Source organism: Elephas maximus, chromosome 6 (genome assembly GCF_024166365.1).
Source record: "Elephas maximus indicus isolate mEleMax1 chromosome 6, mEleMax1 primary haplotype, whole genome shotgun sequence".
Taxonomy (NCBI): Eukaryota; Metazoa; Chordata; class Mammalia; order Proboscidea; family Elephantidae; genus Elephas; species Elephas maximus.
The window spans coordinates 129579599-129601278 of record NC_064824.1 but is presented as its reverse complement, the minus strand read 5'-3'; the positions used below and the strand labels follow the sequence as shown (position 1 = coordinate 129601278).

Sequence of the window (21680 nt, the reverse complement as noted above, 5' to 3'; positions counted from 1 at the left end):
CCACTTGGCTGCTAATTGAAAGGTCAGCGGTTCCAATATCCACCAGCAGCTCCACAGAAGAAAGATGTGGCCGTCTGCTCCCATAAAGATTACAGCCTTGGAAACCCTATGGGGTAGTTCTACTGTGCCCTGTAGGGTCACTATGGGTCGGAATCCACCTGATGGCAATGAGTTTTCTTCCATGGAGCCGCTGGATGGGTTCAAACTGCCAACCTTCAAGTTCTCGGCCAACTCCAAACTGCTTACGCTACCCAGGCTCCTTAATAAATGTTAGCTGTTATGATTATTGCTTAGTTAATAACCCTTGTGAAATGTTTGCAAGGTGCCTGAACGGAGCTTGAGAAACAAAGTCTTCAAGATGTGAACATAACTAAGAAGAAAAAGATTTCAAATCTTTAGAGCAGTGGTTCTCAAAGCGAGGTCCCCCAGATCAACACCCTCAGCCTCACCTGGGAACTTGTTGGCAATGCAGTTATTGGGCCCCACCCAAGACCTACTGACTCAGAAACTCTGGGGGTGAGGCCCAGGAATCTGCATTCTTACAAGCCAACCAGACGATTCTGACGCATTAAAGTTTGAGAACTACAGCTTTTCAGCAGTGCTGCTCAACCCTGGCTGATAGTGGAATCCCCTAGGAACTTTTAAAAAAATACTGGTGCTCAAGTCCCACCCCCAGAGATTTCTGTTTAATAAGTAGGGGTGGCATCTGCCCATCCATACTCTTGAAAAGCTCTCCAGCTGATTTTTTTCTTCTTCTTTTTTGGTGCAGCTGAGGTTGAGGGCACTGCCCAGGCCACATCTTAGACCAACTAACCCAGAACCTCTGGTGGGGGGACCCAGGCATCAGTGTTTGTACAACATCCTGGGCGTCTCCAGCATGCACTCAAGGTTGAGAATCACTGCTTTATAACCTCCGCCAGTTGCCATGGGTTGATTGCAACGCATGCTTTTAGCAATCCTGAAATTCCATCTATTTGAGTAATTGACACTGTGGAAACCCACCTGGCTGCCATGTTGAGTCAGGACTTGGGGAGACATTAGTGAGCTTCAGAGACCCACCAGTCCCTTCATCAATGCCACCTATGGCTGGTACCCCACAAAAAGTGGCTCAAAGTTTGGAAATCTTGTGAAAGTCACCATAATTATTGCTCTCTCAGACAGTCCTCACTACTTCATACTTCTTCTGCTTCTCCTGATGTTTCATGCATTCACTCATTCATATATTCAATAAATGCTTTCTGGAAATGTATCATGTACCTCCCAGTGAATAAGACATAGAGCTTCCACTGAATGGATGAACACTCTTGTTAAAATTTCAGCATAATGTCAGAAGTTCATCCTTAACTTGGCAATGCAGAAGATGCTTGTTCAAAGGCATTTGAATTCATCACACAAATGGTGATTCCAATTTCAGGTGAACCTGGGCCACCTGCAGATGCAGAGGCCTGCCCCCAAATCCCGGGGCTTCCTGGGGTGCCAGGCCCAAGAGGACCGGAAGGAGCCATGGGGATCCCTGGAACGAGAGGTCCCCCAGGACCAGGTATGAGTCTTACTCTGATTATTCGTTACTTACATCATATAATATGGAGCCCTGATGGCGCAGTGGTTAAGAGCTTGGCTGCTAACCAAAAGGTGGGCAGTTCAAATCCACCAGCAGCTCCTTGAAAACCCTATGGAGCAGTTGCAGTCTGTCCTATAAGGTAACTATGAGTTGGAATCGACTCAACGCAACAGGGTTTTTTGGGGGGGTGTAGTTTTAGGGTTGGTTAGGGAATATTGCTGAAATAAAAACCTCAGTGTTTTTTATGTGAATCCCAAAAAACTAGTGAGGATGAAACAATGAACATTGCCTTCACCTTATACATTTTTTTCTACATTGATTCAGAGGTTTAATCATGTATGAAGTGGGTTGACACATCACTTCTATTTTTATGTTGAACTCCTACTTAGATCTTTTATACTTGCCCAGCTTTTACAGGTGGGGCTTTGTGACTGCTAGCTGAAAGGTTGAGAGCCCTGGTGGCACAGTGGTTAATTGCTCAGCTGCTAACTGAAAGGTCGGTAGTTTGAACCCACCAGCCACTCCATGGGAGAAAGATGTGGCAGTCTGCTTCCATAACAATTAACAGCTTAGGAAACCGTGTGGAGCAGTCCTACTCTATAATGTGGAGTTGCTGTGAGTCTGAATCTACTCAACAGCAATCAGTGAGCCAAAAGGTTGGTGGTGTGAACCCACCCAGAGGTGCCTCGCAAGACAGGTCTGGCAATCTGCTTCTGAGAGGTCACGGCCTTGGAAACCCTGTGGAGCAGTTCTGCTCTGCACACATGGGGTTGCCATGAGTTGGAATTGACTCAATGGCAACTTACAGCAACAACAAGAGCACAGCCAGGTAGAGGCTCATTTATTAATTGTCATTAATAGCTGTTGACTTGATTTTGAGTTAAAAAACAACTGAATTGGAGCTCGGTTGTGCAGAAACGGAGACTGCAAGGAGAGAGAAAGAGATATACCTCTGAGGAGAGGGATACGAAAAAAGAGAGGGTCACTAAATTTTGGCAATGACTACGTTATTCACTTAATTGACCCGAGAATTGTCCTGTCATTGTCAGGTTATCGGGATTCCTATTGAAGTCTTTAAACTAAACCATTCTTTAAAAAGTGTTCTCCAGGTGGTTAATTGTTTGGCTAGTTTACAAAGAGATCATGGAGTCTGGGGCTGGTAATCTAGAGTTTACTAATCTCTTCAGACTGGTCGGCACTCGTGATACGTGTGTGTACACCATCCAAAGAGCAAGGAGGCCATTCCCACCCCGACTCCTCCCACGCCCAGCTCTGACTTCGCCTCTTTGGGGTTCAGGGCCAAAGGAATCGGAAGTAGAAGTGAATTTTGCACCACCTCTAGTTCTCCTGTTTCCCCAGACCCAAGCTGCTAAGGACCCAAGAGATGGCCCCTCAGCTGGAGTCTGCATGGCTCTTTGGTAGTGTCCAAAACAGCTCTGGAACCTTCCTCAAATGAACATGGGTTTTGTTTTGTTTTGTTTTTATCACTTATATTTGCTGTACGGCCTCTGCATTTGTGCACAGAGTTAACTGAGTGTTGGTTGTAGAGACTTACCAACCATGAGCATTGGGAATTAAGTCCACAGTTACTTTCTCTTTCCTTTGGCACTCAACTGCACAGAAAAAAGTCCTCAGCTGGTCAGTGTAAGTGGTGTCTCAACTTCATTTTAAAACCAATCTTCCTTGTTATGTGATATTTGATGCATCAAGGACTGGGTTCCCCCACCTTTTTAAAATAACTTCTAAGTAGACGCTCTGGTCTGTAATCAAGTTCTGCCAAGTCAATTCAATTAAATACGCCCAGATATCCACTACTTTTATCTTTTTAAAGTATGGTACTAGGTGTTGTGGGCCACACAAGGATGAATAAGGTATGTTGTTTTCCCTTTCCAGGGCCTCACAGTCTACTGGCAGAGTATAAGTAACTCTAGTAAGTGGTAGATTATCATTGGTGTTTTAAAGGAGTTGCAAGCAACGAGCATTAGGAGAATGGGACAGGACGAGGGTAATTCCACCACCGGGAACTGTAGGGCTGCCAAGACCCCAGCAAGAGGTGGCATTTGAGTAGCCTTTAAGGACAGGTCGGGCTCTGAGGAGCCAGAATTGCCTAATAGGGAGATGGGAGGGGCAGAGGCAGAGCAGATTAGCCTGATAACCTGGGAACTAAGAGTCGGCTCCATCTCTGCTACTCATTATGGGTTGAATAGGAGCCCTGATGGCACAGCGGTTAAGCACTCAGCTGCTAACTGACAGATCGGTGGTTCAAACCCACCAGCAGCTCCACGGGAGAAAGATGTGGCAGTCTGCTTCAATAAAGATTTACAGTCTTGGAAACCATATGGAGTAGCTCTACTGTGTCCTATAGAGTCGCTATGAGTCAGAATCGACTCGATGGCAATGGGTTATGGGTTGAACTGTTCAAAATGTTATGTTGAATTCCTATGGGCTCCTGTTATTAAGGATCCCATTTGCCCACAATGTGTTCTTTAGTTCCCTCTCCCTGTCTATGTTCGTGCTGGCTTCCCTGGCTGTATTGACCGTACTGTCTAGTTACCAGAGTGACAAGTCTTCGCTAATGGTCTGTGGTCTCAGTTCTGACTAACGTGGGTCATCTGTGTTGTGTTGCATGTTGCTCATTATCTGTCTTTTTCTGATGGAGACTTTTTCAGCAGAGGACTGGGACTGTGTCTACCACCAGTGAGACTGGTAGTGAAGAACATCTGCCACTGTGAAGAACAAACTCCTCTTAAAGTGACATTATTGGCTTCTTCCTGCCTTCCCTTCAGACCTTCTATTTCTTTGCTAACCAGACTTTGCAACCAAGTGCTGCAGCTGTGATCTGCACAGAAAGAAAGAAAAAAAACTTTGGCTCTTTTCTGCCCAGTGTGAGTGAATAAGACAACTAAGTATAACTCATGTCTGTTAGGACTCCTCCGCCAACGAAGGCCTAACACTTTTCTACTCACAGATCTCTTTGGTTTCCAGCCTTTTCAGGGTGGCCCTCGAAGGCAGGGGGTCTCTATAATGAACACAAAGGTGGCTTCCATTTTGTTTGCGGTGTTACTGCTTAAAGACGTGCCCACATCCTGTTAGCCTCGTGTTTATCTTCAAGTCAATGCTTGACCCTCAGCGGAGGCCATCCATCTACCATAGGAGAGCTTTTTAGATGTAGTTTTATTCCCTAAAACAAGTTCCAAATAAGAACTAGTCCACACAGTGGAAAGCACTGTGTGTACAACTGTGGTTAACAAGAGCCCTCCTTCCTGTCTCTCAGGAAACGTCATCAGCTTAACCATTTCTCTGTGTCTTCCCCTAAAGAGAACAAAGCCTACACTTTCACATCTGGTGTGGGAACTCTTTTCTCAGATTGACAGTCATCTTGCCACAAGTCTATACAACAGGAGGAATGCCTGCTACCTTTTTAACAAAAAGGAAATTCATACAAACCCATAAGGCCCTTTGGCTTGTCAGCACTCAGGCACAGGGGCCCTGTATTTGTATCATCTGGTCAGGACAGAACAGGGAGTAATCTCGGCTCACAGTCAAGGCCCTGTGTCCTTCCCAAAAGAACTGATATTCTCTTTGAAGCTGATGGAAAGAAACACTCCAGACTGCACACAGCAGTGTCACCTAGAAAGAGGAGGTCTTTCCCTGGTTCCTAGGAAAGGGAAAGAGCTCCTTTTTCCCATATGGAGAGAAGGACATGTTTCTTTTGGTGTTGTCCAACTCATAGAGACACCATGCGGCTGAGCAGAACTGCCCCATAGGGTTTTCTTGGCTATAATCTTTACGAGAGCGGATCGCCTGGTCTTTCTTCTGTTAGGCAGATTTGAACCACCAAGCTTTTGGTTAGCTTCCAAGTGCTTAATCACTGGGCCACCAATGGTAATGATGTACAGAACACAGCTCAGGCACTGTAGGCATTCCACAGGCGTGGGCTTATAACCTAAGGGGCATGAAAGTATGAGGATAGCGGTTGAATGCCGGGAACACCCACACTGGACCACCGCTCCACCAGCACAGAGCTTACATTGAGTGACTGGCCTGTTGGGGGTGACGGGAAGAAGGTAGGGTTGTGTAGGAAACTCTTAGGCAGGTGATATTACCAGTTGTTGTTGAGTCGACTCCATGTGTGTTGGAGAACTGTGCTCCATAAAGTTTTCAGTGGCTGATTTTTCAGAAGTAGATCGCTAGGTCTTTCTTCCGAGGTGCCTCTAGGTGGATTCGCACCAGCCACCTTTTGGTTAGCAGCTGAGCACATTAACTGTTTGCACTGCCCAGGGACAACCAGGTGATATTAGAACAGAATTTTAAAAGCAGGAAGGTTGAAAGCATGCATTTCAGGTGGTTAGGAATCTGCTCCTAACCCCTCTGAGCTGCATTTTTTCATTGGCTGAACTGGCTTGTAAGAGTACTTAGCCCTGTTTGTACTGCTGTGAAGCCTGAATTGGAAAATCAACAGAAAGGGTTCAGTGCCGTGCCTAACACATTGCAAACACTAAGCCATGAGTTGGAATCAACTCAACTTGGCAACCTACAACAATAAAAAAATCATCAAATAATTTAAAAAGCTGTTTTTTTTTTTTTTTTTAAGCTGCCCTTATCTTGCTGCCAATTTAACTGCCGCCATCTGAATGCTATTAAATTTAATTCTTTCCCCCACCCGGGCTTGTTAAAAAATCACTATTGTTAAGGATAATATTTAATTATAATAGCCATACATGCTCAATGTAAAAAAAGACCAAATACACAAGAGTATAAAGGCAATGTAAAAACCTCTCTCGCAGCACCTCCCTGGTCTGGCTTCAAATCCTGGCTCTGCCCCTTCCTAGCTCGTTGACTTTAAGCAATTATTTGACCTCTCAGAGCCTCAGTTACCTTAGCTGCAGAGTGAAGATGGGAGAATCCCAACCTCGTGAAGCTGGGAGGACCAGATGGGCAGGACAATATAGTCCAGGTGCAAAGACCAGTGCTGGCCCGGGGTGGACACGCAGTAACTGCTAGCAGGTATCATGGCTCGTCTCATCACCACTGTCATGAATTTGCATGCAGAGTGCAAAGGAGAGCCTGGGTTGGATGGCAGAAGGGGCGAGCCTGGCATTCCTGGGACACCTGGGCCTTCGGGACGCAAGGGTGACACAGGAGAAGCTGGCCGCCCTGGAGCACCAGGTAAGGGATGTTCAGTTTCCCCTCTTTTCTCTGACTCTGTTGACCCAAGAACCATGTATAAGATCGCTCACCTTGCAAGCGGCTTTCCAAACTGGATCCTATTGAAAGCACTGGCCTTAGATCCCAACTCCTCCAATACTAGGGAGACAGATGCAAAAAGGACAGAATGGGATGCACCCCCATTTTCTAATGGATGCTAAACCCATTGCCATCGAGTAGATTCCAACTATAGTGACCATAAAGCTCAGAGTAGAACTGCCGTATAGAGTTCCAAAGGCTGTAATCTTTATGGAAGCAGACTGTCACATCTTTCTCCTGCAGAGCAGCTGGTGGGTTGAACTGCTTAGGTTTTGGTTAACAGCCAAGTGCTTAACCATTGCACCAGCAGGGCTCCTTACTGGATACTAAACAACCATAAAAACTAGTTGGTTCCCTGAATCCAGTTGAGTATTTTTCCAACCACTCTATATTACCATGGAAGGCTCAGCATTTCGGCTGCTCACTTCTACAAGGCAGTGAAGGGCCTGCCAGCCTGGCATTTGTGCGTTATCTTCTTTGATAGGCTGTGCTGAAGACCTTGGGGAAGGTGGTATATTCTCACTCCCTACAACTGGCCAAACCACTGGGCCTCTGGTTTTCTGAGTTTGCTTAATCTTATCATACAACCATCTATAAATTCATACAGACCACAGTACCCTTTCTTGAGAAAAAAAAAAAGGGGGGGGATATGGGGGTTGGATGGGGGTTGGGTAGGGAAACATTACTCTTTAGAATAGAAATTTGAAGTATTATGCACCAGGCAGTTTGTTAGGCACTGGGGACACAAAGACCCCAAGACACAGTGTCATTCTCAGAGTCTCCAGTAAGGAGTGCAAATTCTAATACCACGTTAGTAATGAGTAGGAGTGAAGAGAGCTGGGTGAGGCCTATGGCAAAATGGCACCTATAGTCTAAAGGCAGCAAGGAAGTAGCTGCACCTCAGCTTCGGCCAATTGTTGCCATGTAGGAACGTGGACCCAATGTTTGCCTAAACTCTGCCTTTAGAGTTCAGAATCTCAACGTGTGAAATCTGGACAGGTTGAACCAAACAAATGAGCAGGCCCAATTTAGTACACAAGCTACTTATGTGTTGCCTCTAATTTACAGCACAGATGGGGAGAGACTGCCAGTCTTCCAGAGACAAGTTTACAAAAACCCTTTGGTTTCAAAGTCTAACTTCATCTTTTTGTTCCTGGCATTTAGAAATAACCATTGGCCATCTTGAATAGGTCAGCCCCTTAGACATGCCAAAGAAGTCAGATCCTGCCTGCATTCAGTAGAACTGTTCATTTCCCACCTGTCAACCAGAGTTCTAGAATTAGGCCTTCCTTTACCCCTCTTCCCTAAAAAAGAAGAGATCCAAAGTGGTTCCCAAGCCATTGACCTTAGGATGGAACCAACAATATGTCAGGCCCTTGAGAGTCTGGAGGTGTAAGCAAGGCTGACTTTTAAGAATCATCTTTTTGGCTGGGCAGGCTCCCAGTCCAGTCTTAGGAGCCCAGGAGATCACACGTGGGGTACGTTATCACCCCATTCTGGTTCTTTTCTTCTCAGCATTTATCACTTTCAAACTTGGGAGATGTGCATGCATATCATAATTTACTTTGCTATGCTTATTGTTTATCACTTCTTTAAGTAGAATGTGAGCTCCTTGAGGGCAGAAATATTGTCTGTTTTCTGTTTTTATGCTAATAGATCCCCAGCACCTAGGAGTTGCTTAGAACCAATACTTGCTGAAGGGGCTGGGTTTGTATACCTGTGATTGTATGAGGCGGACATTCCTGGGGGGTCGGTTGTGCTGTCCTCCTCTTTGTTCCGAGTGCTTACACAGTGCTGGAATAGAAGCTCAGGGAAATGTTTGCTAAGCTGACTCCCTTAAACTGCCTTTGCTGTTTTCTTTATTCCACCAGGCCCTCCTGGTCCTGTTGGGGATCCTGGGCCCAAAGGGTTCGGACTTGGATATCTCAGTGGCTTCCTCCTGGTTCTCCACAGTCAGACGGATCAAGAACCCGCCTGCCCCGTGGGCATGCCCAAGCTCTGGACGGGGTATAGTCTGTTATACCTGGAGGGACAAGAGAAAGCTCACAACCAGGACCTTGGTACGTGTATACCACGCGATCACACAAATCCATGACTTTAAGAGTAAAACTTCTGGGTTAATTTGACAGATCCATCAGCATCTTAAATGATCACTAATCATATGAGGGATTAAAAAAAAAAAACTACCACGCTAAAATGATATGACAGTCTCAGTTCTATTAAAGCTATGGCCTTAAGATTTGACTATTACTAGTTTTTTAAAAATGATTGTTCCTCTGGAAGTTAAATATAGCTATGATAGAAAATGCAGTTTTTTACTTCCAAATGTATTTAATCAGGACATGGTCAGTTGCTGTCCTTTTATGTTCAAATGATGATCAATGTGCCATTGATGCCTCTGTGGTATGGCACTTGCCAGCCATCAACTCCCCATCCTACTCCACATTTGTTTTCTATTTATAGAACTTTCTCTTCAGGGTTAGTCCTTGGTACTCTTTGTCAGTTCTCAGTAGTAGATTTTAAGCCACATGGACTGATTTCAAGCCAAGGGTTTAAGTGCCTGGGTGCTGGTAGACGCCACCTTTTCATGATAAAGGTGGTAAGGATGGTTGTGGTGGTGGGTGCAGGAAGGATAGGCCAATATGATGGTTGAGGGGGGATGTGAATCTTGTCACTGTTCTCATGGGGTCATGACCCCAGCTGGGAGGGCAGGTCGAGGGGTGGCAGCTACTCACATGTCCCTCACAGCTTCTCCCTTGGGTTCAGCTGTGGCTTTCCCCACCGTGGTGGCCTAATTTCTTGGAGCATGGGGAAAAGGAAGCAGCAGCATTTACTATCCTGAGTCTGCCTACTTCTCTCCTCTCCCTTCTGCCATCATCATCTTTCCTGCCTGGCCTGTGTACCACCAATCTTGTTTTTCCTGTTCTGGTCTAGCCAGGGTGTACACCTTAAAGGTCTGCAGGGCTCTTGGGATAAAATCCAAACTCCTGAACACAACTGACAAAGCCTGATTTCTCTCTGAAGTCGCCTGAGACAGAGAGACCCATGCACATCTCCTCCCAACTGAACTTCCTTGAGTCTTTGAGTTCATGCTCTCTTATCTCCGACCCTCTCTACTACTGTATCTTCTGTGTTAAGAGTCACCACCACTGTCTCCAAACCTGCCCAAGTCCTATTCATATTTCAGGTCTTAGCTTAAAATCACTTTTTTTCGGTTCAAAAAAAGACAAAAGACAGTTGCCATGGAATTGATTCAAACTCATGGCAACCCCATGTGTGTCAGAATAGAAGAACTATGCTCCATAGGGTTTTTTCTGGCCAATTTTTTGGAAGTAGATCATCACGCCTGTCTTCTGAGGCACCTGTGGGTGAACCTTTCAGTTGACAGCTGAGCACGTTAACCCATTTCCACTATCCAGGGACTTCTGGTTAGCCTTCCGTTAAGTCCTGGTACCCCATACTTTGGCCATTCGTTGGGCTTGTCACACTGTATTTCCACTACATGTGTCCTCATGTATCTCCCCCACCAGGCCATAAGCTTGTGCTCACTGTTCTACCTCTAGTACCTGGCACATTGGTTGGCGCATGAGCAGATGATGAGGCGGACAGGTGGATGGGAGTTGGTCCACAGCAGCAGTGCATACCCTGGTTTCACCACCCACAGAAGTAGCCTTTAGCAAGGGCCTCATGCGTAGTGAGGTCACCACACATTCTACCATGTTGGCTCTTCTTCCCTTCCAAGGTCTGGCAGGGTCTTGCCTTCCCATGTTTAGCACACTGCCCTTTGCCTACTGCAACACCCACCAAGTGTGCCACTATGCCCAGAGAAATGACAAATCCTACTGGCTGGCCAGCGCTGCCCCCCTGCCCATGATGCCGCTCTCCGAAGAGGAAGTCCGCCCGTACATCAGCCGCTGCACTGTGTGTGAGGCCCCAGCCCAGGCGGTGGCGGTGCACAGCCAGGACCAGTCCATACCCCAGTGTCCACGGTCCTGGAGGAGCCTCTGGATTGGATATTCATTCTTGATGGTGAGTTCCCCGAATGGAATCCTGGTATGCCCGCCATTTTGCCATGCCCTTCTTTAGCCCCTTCCATCTGGATTGGACAATAATCCCGTGAACTCTGTGCAGACAGATAGTAGTAGGATGTAAGGCTGGGAAGGCCACCACAAATCACAGCCTGTTGAGATACAAGGCCATTTTTTTTTATCATCAATTTTTTTTATTACTTTGGTAGAAATTAGAAGTTGGATCTTTTTCAGCCACCAGTGAAATTGGTTCTATTTTGTGTGGAAGCCTTCTCTCTTCCTCAGAAGACACTATTTTGTTCTTCATGGAATAATTGAGGGAAAAATGTTAAACACGAGCCTAGACCTCAGCGTGTCATTGACTGAGCGTGGGATTCTTTGTGTGTGTCTGAGCCCTAATTCTCCCTTGTTGTCTGGGTAGCACACAGGAGCTGGGTCCCAAGGCGGAGGACAGGCCCTCATGTCACCGGGCAGCTGTCTGGAAGATTTCAGGGCGGCGCCATTCCTCGAATGCCAAGGCCGGCAAGGAACGTGCCACTTTTTTGCCAATGAGTATAGCTTCTGGCTGACAACAGTGAAACCAGACTTGCAATTCTCCTCTGCACCCTCACCAGACACCTTAAAAGAAAGCCAGGCCCAGCGCCAGAAGATCAGCAGATGCCAAGTCTGCATGAAGTACAGCTAGACAACTCACAAGTGGCCAACACATTGCCCAGAGAGACTTCCTTCCCAAAGGAATAGGCAATGCTAAGAGATTGAACGGTGCTCATTTCAGACTCCAGCTTCAGCAGTTATTGCCAGAGAACTGTAATTCCTTCCTCTGTCCCGCACAGCTTAAGCGAACGTGACCCAGATGCATTTGTTTGGACCCACCCACCTACATGGAACCTAGCTATTCTGATTCTGTTGAGGGTGATGAAGGAGCTGGCTATATTAAAACACATGCCAGTTCACAGCAAGGCTAACAGATGATAGAGGCCAGATTAAAAATTACATTACTGGAAACTTCATTCATTGGTTAAGAACATCTCAAACAATGGAAGTCAGTCACTCGCTAATACAGAGTGCTTCTGGGTGGATTCAGACGGGAAGCAATACACGGGCCAACACGTGAAACCAGAACATCGAGATTCTCAACATTTCAAAATGATTTCCCCTGTAATTTATTTTTCCATGCACTTTAAATAATTGTAAAACCATGATTTAAAGAGATAAAAAAAATAAAAATAAAAGCACATTGTTGGTCTTAACAGTTCATTTCAAAGCAGAATGAATTATTATGGCAGAAAGGACCATGGTCGCTGTGCTCTGGAGATGCGACATTAGCACATCACAGATGAATAGAAAACATTTTGTTCTCGTGTGCATTTTTCAGACAATAGAAATGCCTACTTTGGCAACCCTTTTGAAAAGGAGCAATTATGGGAAAAATATATATATATTCAATAAGGGATTAAGAGCCTAAAAACGATTAATGAATATTAAGGCAGCCATTCACAAAAATTGACTCCTCATTTCCAAGAACTTCCGAACAGACTGCTTTTCCCCAGTTGGGGTCCATCTGTGTCCTTGCTGTGTGCCTGCTAATGGGACAAAAGCCGCATGGGGTCCCTCAGGCGGGCCATCGGCTCTTACAAAGTGGCTCCCCCCCTCCCCAGGGGAGCCCTCAGGCCTCCTTCCAGCTCAGAGTGGACACTTTCCCTCCAGACACATCATGGCACCTAAAGAGGGGAAGTGACAGAGTATCACTGTGCACTTGGGAGAAAATTAAGGGCCAACATAATTAAATGTAGGTAATTTATTTAAGTCAGGGTCACCCCACCAGGAGGACATGGCACTATCTTTAAGTGATCAAAGGCACTGGATATAATTTGGATTTTATATTCCTGTTACTGGTTTGAGGAGCCCTGATGGCACAGTAGTTAGGTGCTTGGCTGCTAACCAGAATGTCAGCAGTTTGCACCCACTTTTTTAGCTGCTCCAAGGCAGAAAGATGTGGCAGTCTGCTTCTGTAGAGATTATAACCTTGGAAACCCTATGGTGCAGTTCTGCTCTGTCCTATAGGGTTGCTATGAGTCAGGATCAACTCGACGGCAATGGGTTTGGGTTGGACTTTTGCGTATTGTTTTTACAGGAGTATCCTGTTTTCTAGTTTTGAAAATATTCTCATATTTTATATCTGTATCGTATGTCCTCAGGTCAAAAACTTGACATTTAACATTCATATTTTCTGTAAAAAGTTAAGATGCTATGTCAATTTATAATTAAGTTTCTGAATGGCAAAGGATGTGTTTTTTTATTTTGCTAGGAATTGAGTGGTCCAATCCTAAAAATCAAGACTTGTTGGAAAAGATTTTTAGAAAACCCTTCCCCCTTCCTCATTTAAAAAAAAAAATGTCATTTAGAGAAAACTGAAGAATGACATTTCTCATGAGACACTGACACTCATTTTAGTGTTGAGTTTCAATTGAAAGAAGAAAAACTCAATTAAAATGTTATTTATTTATTGTGTCCCTCGCCAGACACTGATCAGAAATGAGCTCTTCTGCGTAGAAGACATTCCAAATGAGGCTTGCTGCCGGCAATTTATTTTTAAGTACTTTCTTTTTTTTTTTTTCTAGTAAAAAGGGAAAAATGTACATTTTAAAATGAAGCATTTTCTTGATGTAGCAGAATATTTTCTAGTTCATTTGCCCCATTTATTCAATTTTTAACTGTGCAATGGCATGTTAGATTTGGGAGGGAGGCCTGAAGTTGAAGCCAAATTCAACCTTATTTGTAATTAGATGTTTCTCTGTTTCCAAAAGCTTCCTCTGTTCCTAAAAGGCAAGGATCCTACAAGTTCATCTCGTTTGTTCAAGATCTTGGTCTGAGTACCTTTTCTGGGAAGAGGTGCGGGTGATAAATGGAACAAAAGAAACATATCTTGCTTGCTAAATTGAAAACTTGACCTTTGGTATTACAGTATGAGCTTAACAAGCTTTTCAGATAAATGCAAGAAGAGACTGACTTAAGTGGACCGTTTACTCCGTGGTGAGCTTGGGACGGCGTATGACACTCACTGTTCAAAATATTGCAACATATTTGAATACGGCAACATATCTGCACAGCCACAATCTCCTGTTACAGTTATTGCCAGAAAGCCAATTGATAAGCTTTGACCATAATCAGCCCCCCTCAAAAAAATCTTATTTTTCCATAAACTGAGATTTCAGAAATGATGAGATTTGAGAGCGGGGTATTGGTTGAGAGAAGGCTTCACTAAAATGTGCCACGGTTGAAATCATGAGGGACTACCGCTTACAGCTTGAGTGAACTGCTTCAAGTACGGAGTTATCTCCTGAAGCCTGTATACGTGTGATCGGTGCTTCGGATATCTTACTGATAGCATAAGAGATCTAAGGGCAGTGAAAACATTGTCTTCTAATTTTGAAAATTTTACGTGGCCTTTTTTTATAAGGGCAGAATGATAGAAAAAATAACTTCTTGGAATAGAAGGCCACGTTAATAAAGTCATTATTCTCTTCACTTATTTATATATCAATGTATTTTGAAGTATCTTTGAGAAGCAGATGGACTGTTAGGTCATTCTCCTAGTTCACTAAAAAGAAAACAACAAAGCTAAACCTGTTATCGTCAATTCCGACTCATAGGGACCCTACAGGACAGAGTAGAACTGCCCCTATAGAGAGGTTCTAAGGAGCGCCTGGTGGATTTGAACTGCTGAACTTTTGGTTAGCCTTGTCCACTACTGATGATTATTCTTATCAAAAGCTCCTTCCCAGTAACCTCCATCTTCTTGGCCAGAAAAAGAAAAAGGCACCTGGATTTCCTGTGGGAACTGCTCTGATTACGTGTGGAGGGTTGGCTTCTCATTCTCGGTGACCGGCATCCCATCCATGCTGCGAGTGTCACCCATTCCTTCTCCTCCCTCTCCCCCCAGATCTAAACTTCAGTCACCAATTCCTGTTGATGTCTCCCTCTGCTTGAGACTTAGTACAACTGCCTTAAGGCCGCCTTTGTCTTCACTTATACTCTTGCCAGCGTCTCCCAAAGGGTGCTCCAGTTTCAAGCCCGTTGTCACCACTCTAAGATATAAACTCGATTTTGTTACTCTTCTGCTTACAATGCTTCAATGACTCTACTGCCTATAAAGTCCAAATGGCTTCACAGTGGGGTGGAAGGTCCGGCAGGCAGGAGCTAGCTCACCTTTAGGTCTATTTCTTGCCACGATGAACTCTGTGTAGTTGGGTGAACACTCATGGTGCGTTCCTACCTCTGTGGCTTTGCTCTTGTGCTCTCTAAAGGTGATGTCCTCCCCCAGGACAATTTACCTCGCAGATACGTACTTACCTTTAAAGACAGAATTCAAGGTCACCTCTCCCTTGGAGACCAGGGCTCCCTTCTTCTGTCTTGAGGATAGTCAGCCCACTCTTGCTATTCTTCCCACAATGTTTTAGCACTTTGTCCACTTCCTTGCCAAAATGTAAGCCTCTTGAGGGCAGGGACCATGCTTTACTCACCCTTGTATACCCAGTACCTAGTACTGAGCTGAGCCAATATTGACACATTTCTCAATGACAACTCCATACACATCATTAGGTTCTCAGCTCTGCATATGGGGTCTTCATAGGCAAACTAGTAGCCAGTATAAGCCATGACTTATTTCAACATATTTGGATGTGGCAACATAGAACTGCACAGCCACAATCTCCTATCAGTTATCAACAGAAAGCCAATTGATAAGCTGTAGCTACCATCCAAAAAAATAAAACAGATTTCTTTTTCCATAAACTGAGGTTTCAGAAATGATATCTGAGAGGGGGTTCTGGTCAAGAGAAGGCTTCCACGTGCCATGGCTGAAATCACGAGGGAATACCGCTTACAGGTGGAGTGAAGAGCTTTCAAGTACAAAGTTGCCTTCATGAAGTCTGTATACGTGTTACTGGTTACTGGTGCTTATGGAAACGCTGGATGGAACGGTCTATTAAAATTGGATTTTATCAAATATTTTATTCTGAGCCTTTCAGAGGTTACAAGAGAGCAAATCATTCTGTGTATGTTCTAGGAAGTCATAATAGACGTGTGTTTCTATCAGCTCACCGGACTAATCTGATACATGTGACTTTGACTTGGTATAGCTGTAAGCATGTGGAACGACGTAGACTTTGTGGTGGTGCAATGGTTAAACACTCAGCTGCTAACAGATAGGTCAGCAGCTTAAACCCATTAGGCCCTCTTCGAGGGAAAAGGCCTGGTGATCTGCTCCCATAAAGATTACAGCCTAGGAAAACCTATGGGGCAGTTCTACTCTGTCATACAGGGTCACCATTTGTCGGAATCCGCTCGATGGCACACAGCAACAACCATGAGCCCAGGTTTAAGTCCTGCTCTGTCACTTCCCAGATGTGTCACCCTGGGTGATGTCGCCCACTCCCTGAGCCTCATTTTCCTCTTTTATAAGATGGGACATAACACCTACTCTTTGTTGAAAATTTAGATTCTATGCTTAGCACATACCAGCCATCAAACATTTATTATGAGCATACCTTCTATTTAAAATAAACTACTTAATATGGAAAAGAATTCTTTTTTTTTTTTTTTTTTACACAGTAGAAATATGATTCTCACAGGGCATATAATTTACTTATTGGAATTATTTGTACCTGGCCAATTCTCCATGTCTTTGGCAATGCTGTTTTGTTTCAAGTCTCCAAGTTACTGTACCGCACACAAAAATCACAATTTCCGGCAGGGACATTATCAGAAATTCCACAGGTAACAAAACAATTGACATTAAAAATCAGTACTCTGCAATTGTCACTGTTATTATCTGCCGGAAATTCTGCATAATTCATTTTAAACCACCAAAGCTGACTGCCACAGAGACGAGAGATGGTTAAATGTTATGGTGCTTAAATATTTAATGATTCATGGGGAAAAATGTGAAATGTGTCCAATAAATTGCATCCTTTTCTTTAACGTATGATTGGAAAGTTAAAGACTTTCAATGTGTAACATATGCGAGGTGCCAGGTCTGCCATTGACGATTAAGTCTTTGTTGTATTCTCATTTATAATATGGTTCATTATATATAAAATCGTGTCGTGATCACCAAAAACAAATGTCTTATCTGGTGCATTTATTTTCTTTGAAGCTAAAATGAGTTTGCTTTTTGCCTGCTTCTTACTAGGGCCTACCCTTGGAGCTGACTTAGTGCAGAAAAATAGGAAAGATTACCTTGTCAACTGTGAACTGTAGAAGGGAAGAAGTAGCAGCATGGGAGTACAGAAAGTGACCCTTTTCCTTCTGGAAAGGATGGGATTCAGAGGCTCTGGGAAGCACTGACCTGCACACAAAGATGGGTAGGGAGGGTTTAAAAAAAGTTCGTTGTCATCAAGTCGATTCCAACTCACAGTGACCCTACAGGAGAGAGTAGAACTGCCCCCTAGAGTTTCCAAGGAGCGGCTGGTGGATTTGAACTGCTGATCTTTTGGTTAGCAGCCCAGCTCCTAACCACTATGCCACCAGTTTAGTAGAAATGGAACCAAGCCTTGGGGCAGAGGGTCTGCCTCAAACACTATTGAGTCCCCTGGGCAGTGGATACGTTGCTCATACCCTGTGGTTGAGTGAGGATTCAACTGAATGAGAATCAGACCACTTACTTCAGGGGTTGTTGTAAGGATTAAATGAGAGAAAATCAACTATAAAGAGATATAAAATGTTATTTTTCACTATACAACCAAAAAACCTGTTGCCGTCGAGTTGATTTCGACTCATAAGAACCCTATAAGACAGAGAAGAACTGCTCCATAGGGCTTCCAAGGAGCAGCTGGTAGATTCCAACTGCTGACGTTTTGGTTAGCAGCCGAACTCCTAACCACTGCACCACCAGGGTTCCTTTTTTCACTATTGTAACTTGAAGTCGTTGTTAGGTACCGTCAAGTTGGTTCCCACTCAGAGAGACCCTACGTACAACAGAAGGCAGCACGGCCTGGTCCTGCGCCACTTTCACAATCGTTGCTATGTTTGAGCCCACTCTTCCCTTACCAAGCATGATGTCCTTCTCAAGGGACTGGTTCCTCCAGATAACACATCCAAAGCATATGAGATGGAGTCTTGCCTTTCTCGCTTCTATGGAGCACTCTGGGTGTACTTCTAAGCCAGACTGTTCATTCTTCTGACAGTCCATGGTATATTCAATATTCTTTGCCAACACCATAATTCAAAGACATCAATTCTTTGGTCTTCCTTTACTGTCCAGCTTTTGTCTGAATATGAGGTGACTGAAAATATCATGGCCTGAGTCAAGCGCTCCTGAGTCCTCAGAATGACATCTTTGCCTTTGATCGCTTTAAAAACATCTTTTGCAGGAGATTCGCCCAATGCAACACATCTTTTGATTTCCCGACTGCTGTTTCCATGGGTGTGGATTGTGGATCCCAGCAAACGAAATCCTTGACAACTTCAATCTTTTCTCCGTTTATCATGTTGTTGCTTATTGATCCAGTTGTGAGAGTCTAGAATTGATTATAATTCTCTTATAGCACTTACATTGCAGGGCACAGGGATGGTGCAGAGCAGATATTCAAACTGCTTCACGGACTTACTCTTTTTAAGTAGGAGGGAACTTCAAGGGTAACTGGCCCAATTTCTCACCTGGTAGAGAAGTAACTATATTTAGCTAATATTTGAGCACCTACTATATGACAGGAAATGACATGTGCTCCCTCTAAGCCTCGCAACTACCTTATTTTCCAGATGAGGAAACTGAGGTTGAGAGAATAAGTAACTTGCTCAAGGCCACACAGTCAGCACCTAGCAGGACTTGAACGCTGGCCTGTCTGTTGCCAAAGACTGTGCTCTTACCCACTACACCACTGCCTCCTAGGAGCTTCACCCATTTGTGGGTTGATTAGAAAACAGAGGGATCTATACAGATGTCACTCTGGTGTCCTGAATTACTGCTATCGCTGCAAAGTCCCATGTCACTGGTTCTCAGTCAGCTGGCCAGCTGAGTGTGGAGACAGTCTTAGCTGATCTGGGAAAGGGGGTAAAGGCTCTGGGACTCATGAAGCTAGTGCTATCTTGGGGGGATCCCAGAAGACCTATATCCCAGAGGCAGCTCAACACCAGCCAGGCCTCCACAACCCCTAGATGCCCACTCTCAGCTCTCCAGGGGAGCTGCTCTGAGTTGGAGAAAGAAGTACCTAGAGGCCCTTACCTAGCCACTGGCTTTGTTACTGCAGCTCCAGCCGACTTAGCCATTTCTATTCTCCCATTTGCCATGAGTGATCAGTCCCTGGAGAAGGACATCATGCTTGGCAGAGGGTCAGTGAAAAAAAGGATGACTCTCATTGAGATGGATCGACACAGTGGCTGTGACAATAGGCTCAAGCGTAACAACGATTGTTAGGATGGTGCAGGACTGGGCAGTGTTTCCTTCTGTTGTACCTAGGGTCGCTATGAGTTGTAACCAACTCGACACCTAAAAACATTTGCCAGCAGGGCACTCCCTATGATACATTATTTCTAGGGGGTGGCCTGCATCCTTAATGATTATGGTGGTGGTGTTGCTAGGTGCCATCAAATCGGTTCTGACTCATAGCAACCCTATGTATAACCGAACATTGCCTGGTCCTGGGCCATCCTCACAATTGTTGCTATGTTTGAGCCCGCTGTTGCATTAACTAGTGTTTATTATTTTATCATCTAGAGACAAAATTCTCAATCACTCATCATTTTATCTATTTGGAACAAGTAGAGGTTTTTAAATGAGTCAAAAGTTCTTCTGGTTGCAAAGCAATGGGTCTGCTTTGCTGTATACACCATAAAAGATGTACCCAACCCATGACAATGAGTGCAGGTTGGGTACACCATTTACTCTGCTCTTGTGTAAATGAGCAGTAACTATAGCAACTCCCACAGCTGGTGCTCCAGGAGGTGCTGACAGACGCTCCCGTTTCTGAAGCGCGCAGCTGTATGCCACAGCACTTATGTTTGTTATCTTGTTTGCAGGGCTACAGTGGTATGTTGCTGCAGGTATTTGTTTTCCACAATTGTTATTCTTTCTGCTTAGCGCGCAATAGAAATAGCAGGTGGAGCTGCCAGTTACCAGCTGCTGATCCTGGGCCATCACTTCTCTCTGAGCCTCAGTACCTAAATCTGAAAAGGGGACACAACAACAACAAAACCTACGAGAGGTACATCTTTTTCCATGTGCCAGTGGTGTCGGTATAAATGAGCTTAGCTTTCTTTCAATCCACAGTGTTATTATTGGGTTATTGGTTTACACTTCAAGGCACTGTGAGGAGATACACAGAAACACAATCATGGCCCTGCCCTCACGAAAGCTTACATTCTAAAGGAGAAAGACATTCTCTCATTGGAGAAAAACCAGCAAATCCAAGCCATACATGGAAACTGTGATACAGACCCAACAAAAGCAGTAGGTCTGATGGGGTGAGAACATTCTGGGCTGTGGTGTCTGGAAAAGGCCTCATCCAGGAGGCTGGTCTGGGAGGATGTGGCTGCGTGGACAGTGAGAAGGCTGTCCCATGTGAAAGCACAGCATGAGCTAGGTTCAGGGTTCATGGCCTGCTTGGTGAGACCCTGTTAGCAGAACACAGACTCTGCTAAGGAGAAGTGGTGGTAAGGTCGACGGACTGGTTAAAGGCCCACTGTGGAGACTAATGAGTGTGACCTTTATCCCTTGGCAACAGAGAGCACATAAAAGGTATCTGGTTTTGATCTTCAAGAGAGGTGTTCTTTATCAAGTGACCGTGGAAGCAGTTTCCAAGGAATCCAAAAAATCCCAACCTTTATTCTGTTTTCAAAGGTATCCAAAGGCGATGCAAAGAGCCCCAGTTTTAAGAGGCTTACCAAGAAATGGGCACTCGTTGTACCTGCACATGTGCCTCAAGGTTCTAAGAATTTGTGAGATACACTACACCATTTCATTTTGCAACAGAATAGAAATAATGCAAAAAAAAAAAAAAAAGATATTTGAGATGATGCGTGGCATCACAGAAGTGGACTTTTAAGATTAACCGAGAGATGTAGAAATGAGTGAAGAGGTAGTTTATGTACCAAGCAGGGCAATAAACTGAGCAATTTCAAGACCCTTTGAAGTGGAGTGTAAGGAGCTCTGGTGGTGCAGGAGTTAAGCACTCTGCTGCTAACTGAATGGTTGGCGGTTGGAACCCACTCAGAGGCTCTGCAAGAGAAAGACCTCATGATCTGCTCCCATAAAGGTTACAGCTTAGCAGATCCTATGGGGCAGTTCTACTCTGTTATACGTGGTCGCTATGAGTCAAAATCAACACCATGGCACCTAGCAACAACAGCAAGCTGAGTCTGTGATTCTAAAATGAAAAGACTAGGGGGCGAAAATGACTGGTTACCTATGGAAAGGCAAAGGAAGAAACGATAGGTTTTTAATAACTAACTGAATACAATTCTTCATTCAATACTGAATCTCTGAAGGGGAACCAAAACTGGGAACGAGGAGGCCAGGTCGGCTCCAGTCCCTGAGTCTTACGGTCCATTTGATGGGGGATGGGGGGCTCATTCCTTTAGCCCACTCACTCCCCAAGCAGCAGAACACGTGCCAAATATGTGGACTGGCCCCAGACTGACTAAAACCAGTTATTTACTATTGGCTTTGACCTTCACCAGCAGCAACTTAAAAGGACAGAGGAGAGTTGGAAAATTATGTACAACTTTGGAATCGCTTGTATGCACTCAAGTCTTAAGAGGAAGTAATTGTAAGTATTCCCTCACCTTGAGAACCAAGAAAAGAACCTCAGTTAAGAGCTCTCATGAGCTGACTGTCCACAACCTGA

At 44.7% G+C, this 21680-nt stretch overlaps 2 protein-coding genes across 10 annotated transcripts in view; one reads left to right on the top strand and one right to left on the bottom strand.

Annotated features, from left to right (window-relative positions):
• Positions 1-13066, top strand: part of COL4A4 (collagen type IV alpha 4 chain) — a 150084-nt gene extending 137018 nt beyond the window's left edge. For 2 of the 8 annotated variants that reach the window (XM_049888337.1, XM_049888339.1), the window contains exons 43-47: positions 1415-1540; positions 6614-6730; positions 8680-8868; positions 10551-10837; positions 11258-13065. In XM_049888337.1, coding sequence (XP_049744294.1) covers positions 1415-1540; positions 6614-6730; positions 8680-8868; positions 10551-10837; positions 11258-11521 — 983 coding nt within the window. In that variant the 3' untranslated portion in view covers positions 11522-13065. Of the gene's footprint in view, positions 1-1414; positions 1541-6613; positions 6731-8679; positions 8869-10550; positions 10838-11257 lie in introns of those variants that run through there. The other 6 variants (XM_049888340.1, XM_049888342.1, XM_049888341.1 and 3 more) reach the window with 5 other exon arrangements.
• Positions 10876-21680, bottom strand: part of RHBDD1 (rhomboid domain containing 1) — a 151345-nt gene continuing 140540 nt past the window's right edge. The window contains exon 8 of one of the 2 annotated variants that reach the window (XM_049888363.1): positions 10876-10931. In XM_049888363.1, the coding sequence (XP_049744320.1) occupies positions 10891-10931 (41 nt within the window). In that variant the 3' untranslated portion in view covers positions 10876-10890. Of the gene's footprint in view, positions 10932-17076; positions 17186-21680 lie in introns of those variants that run through there. The other variant, XR_007517992.1, reaches the window with a different exon arrangement.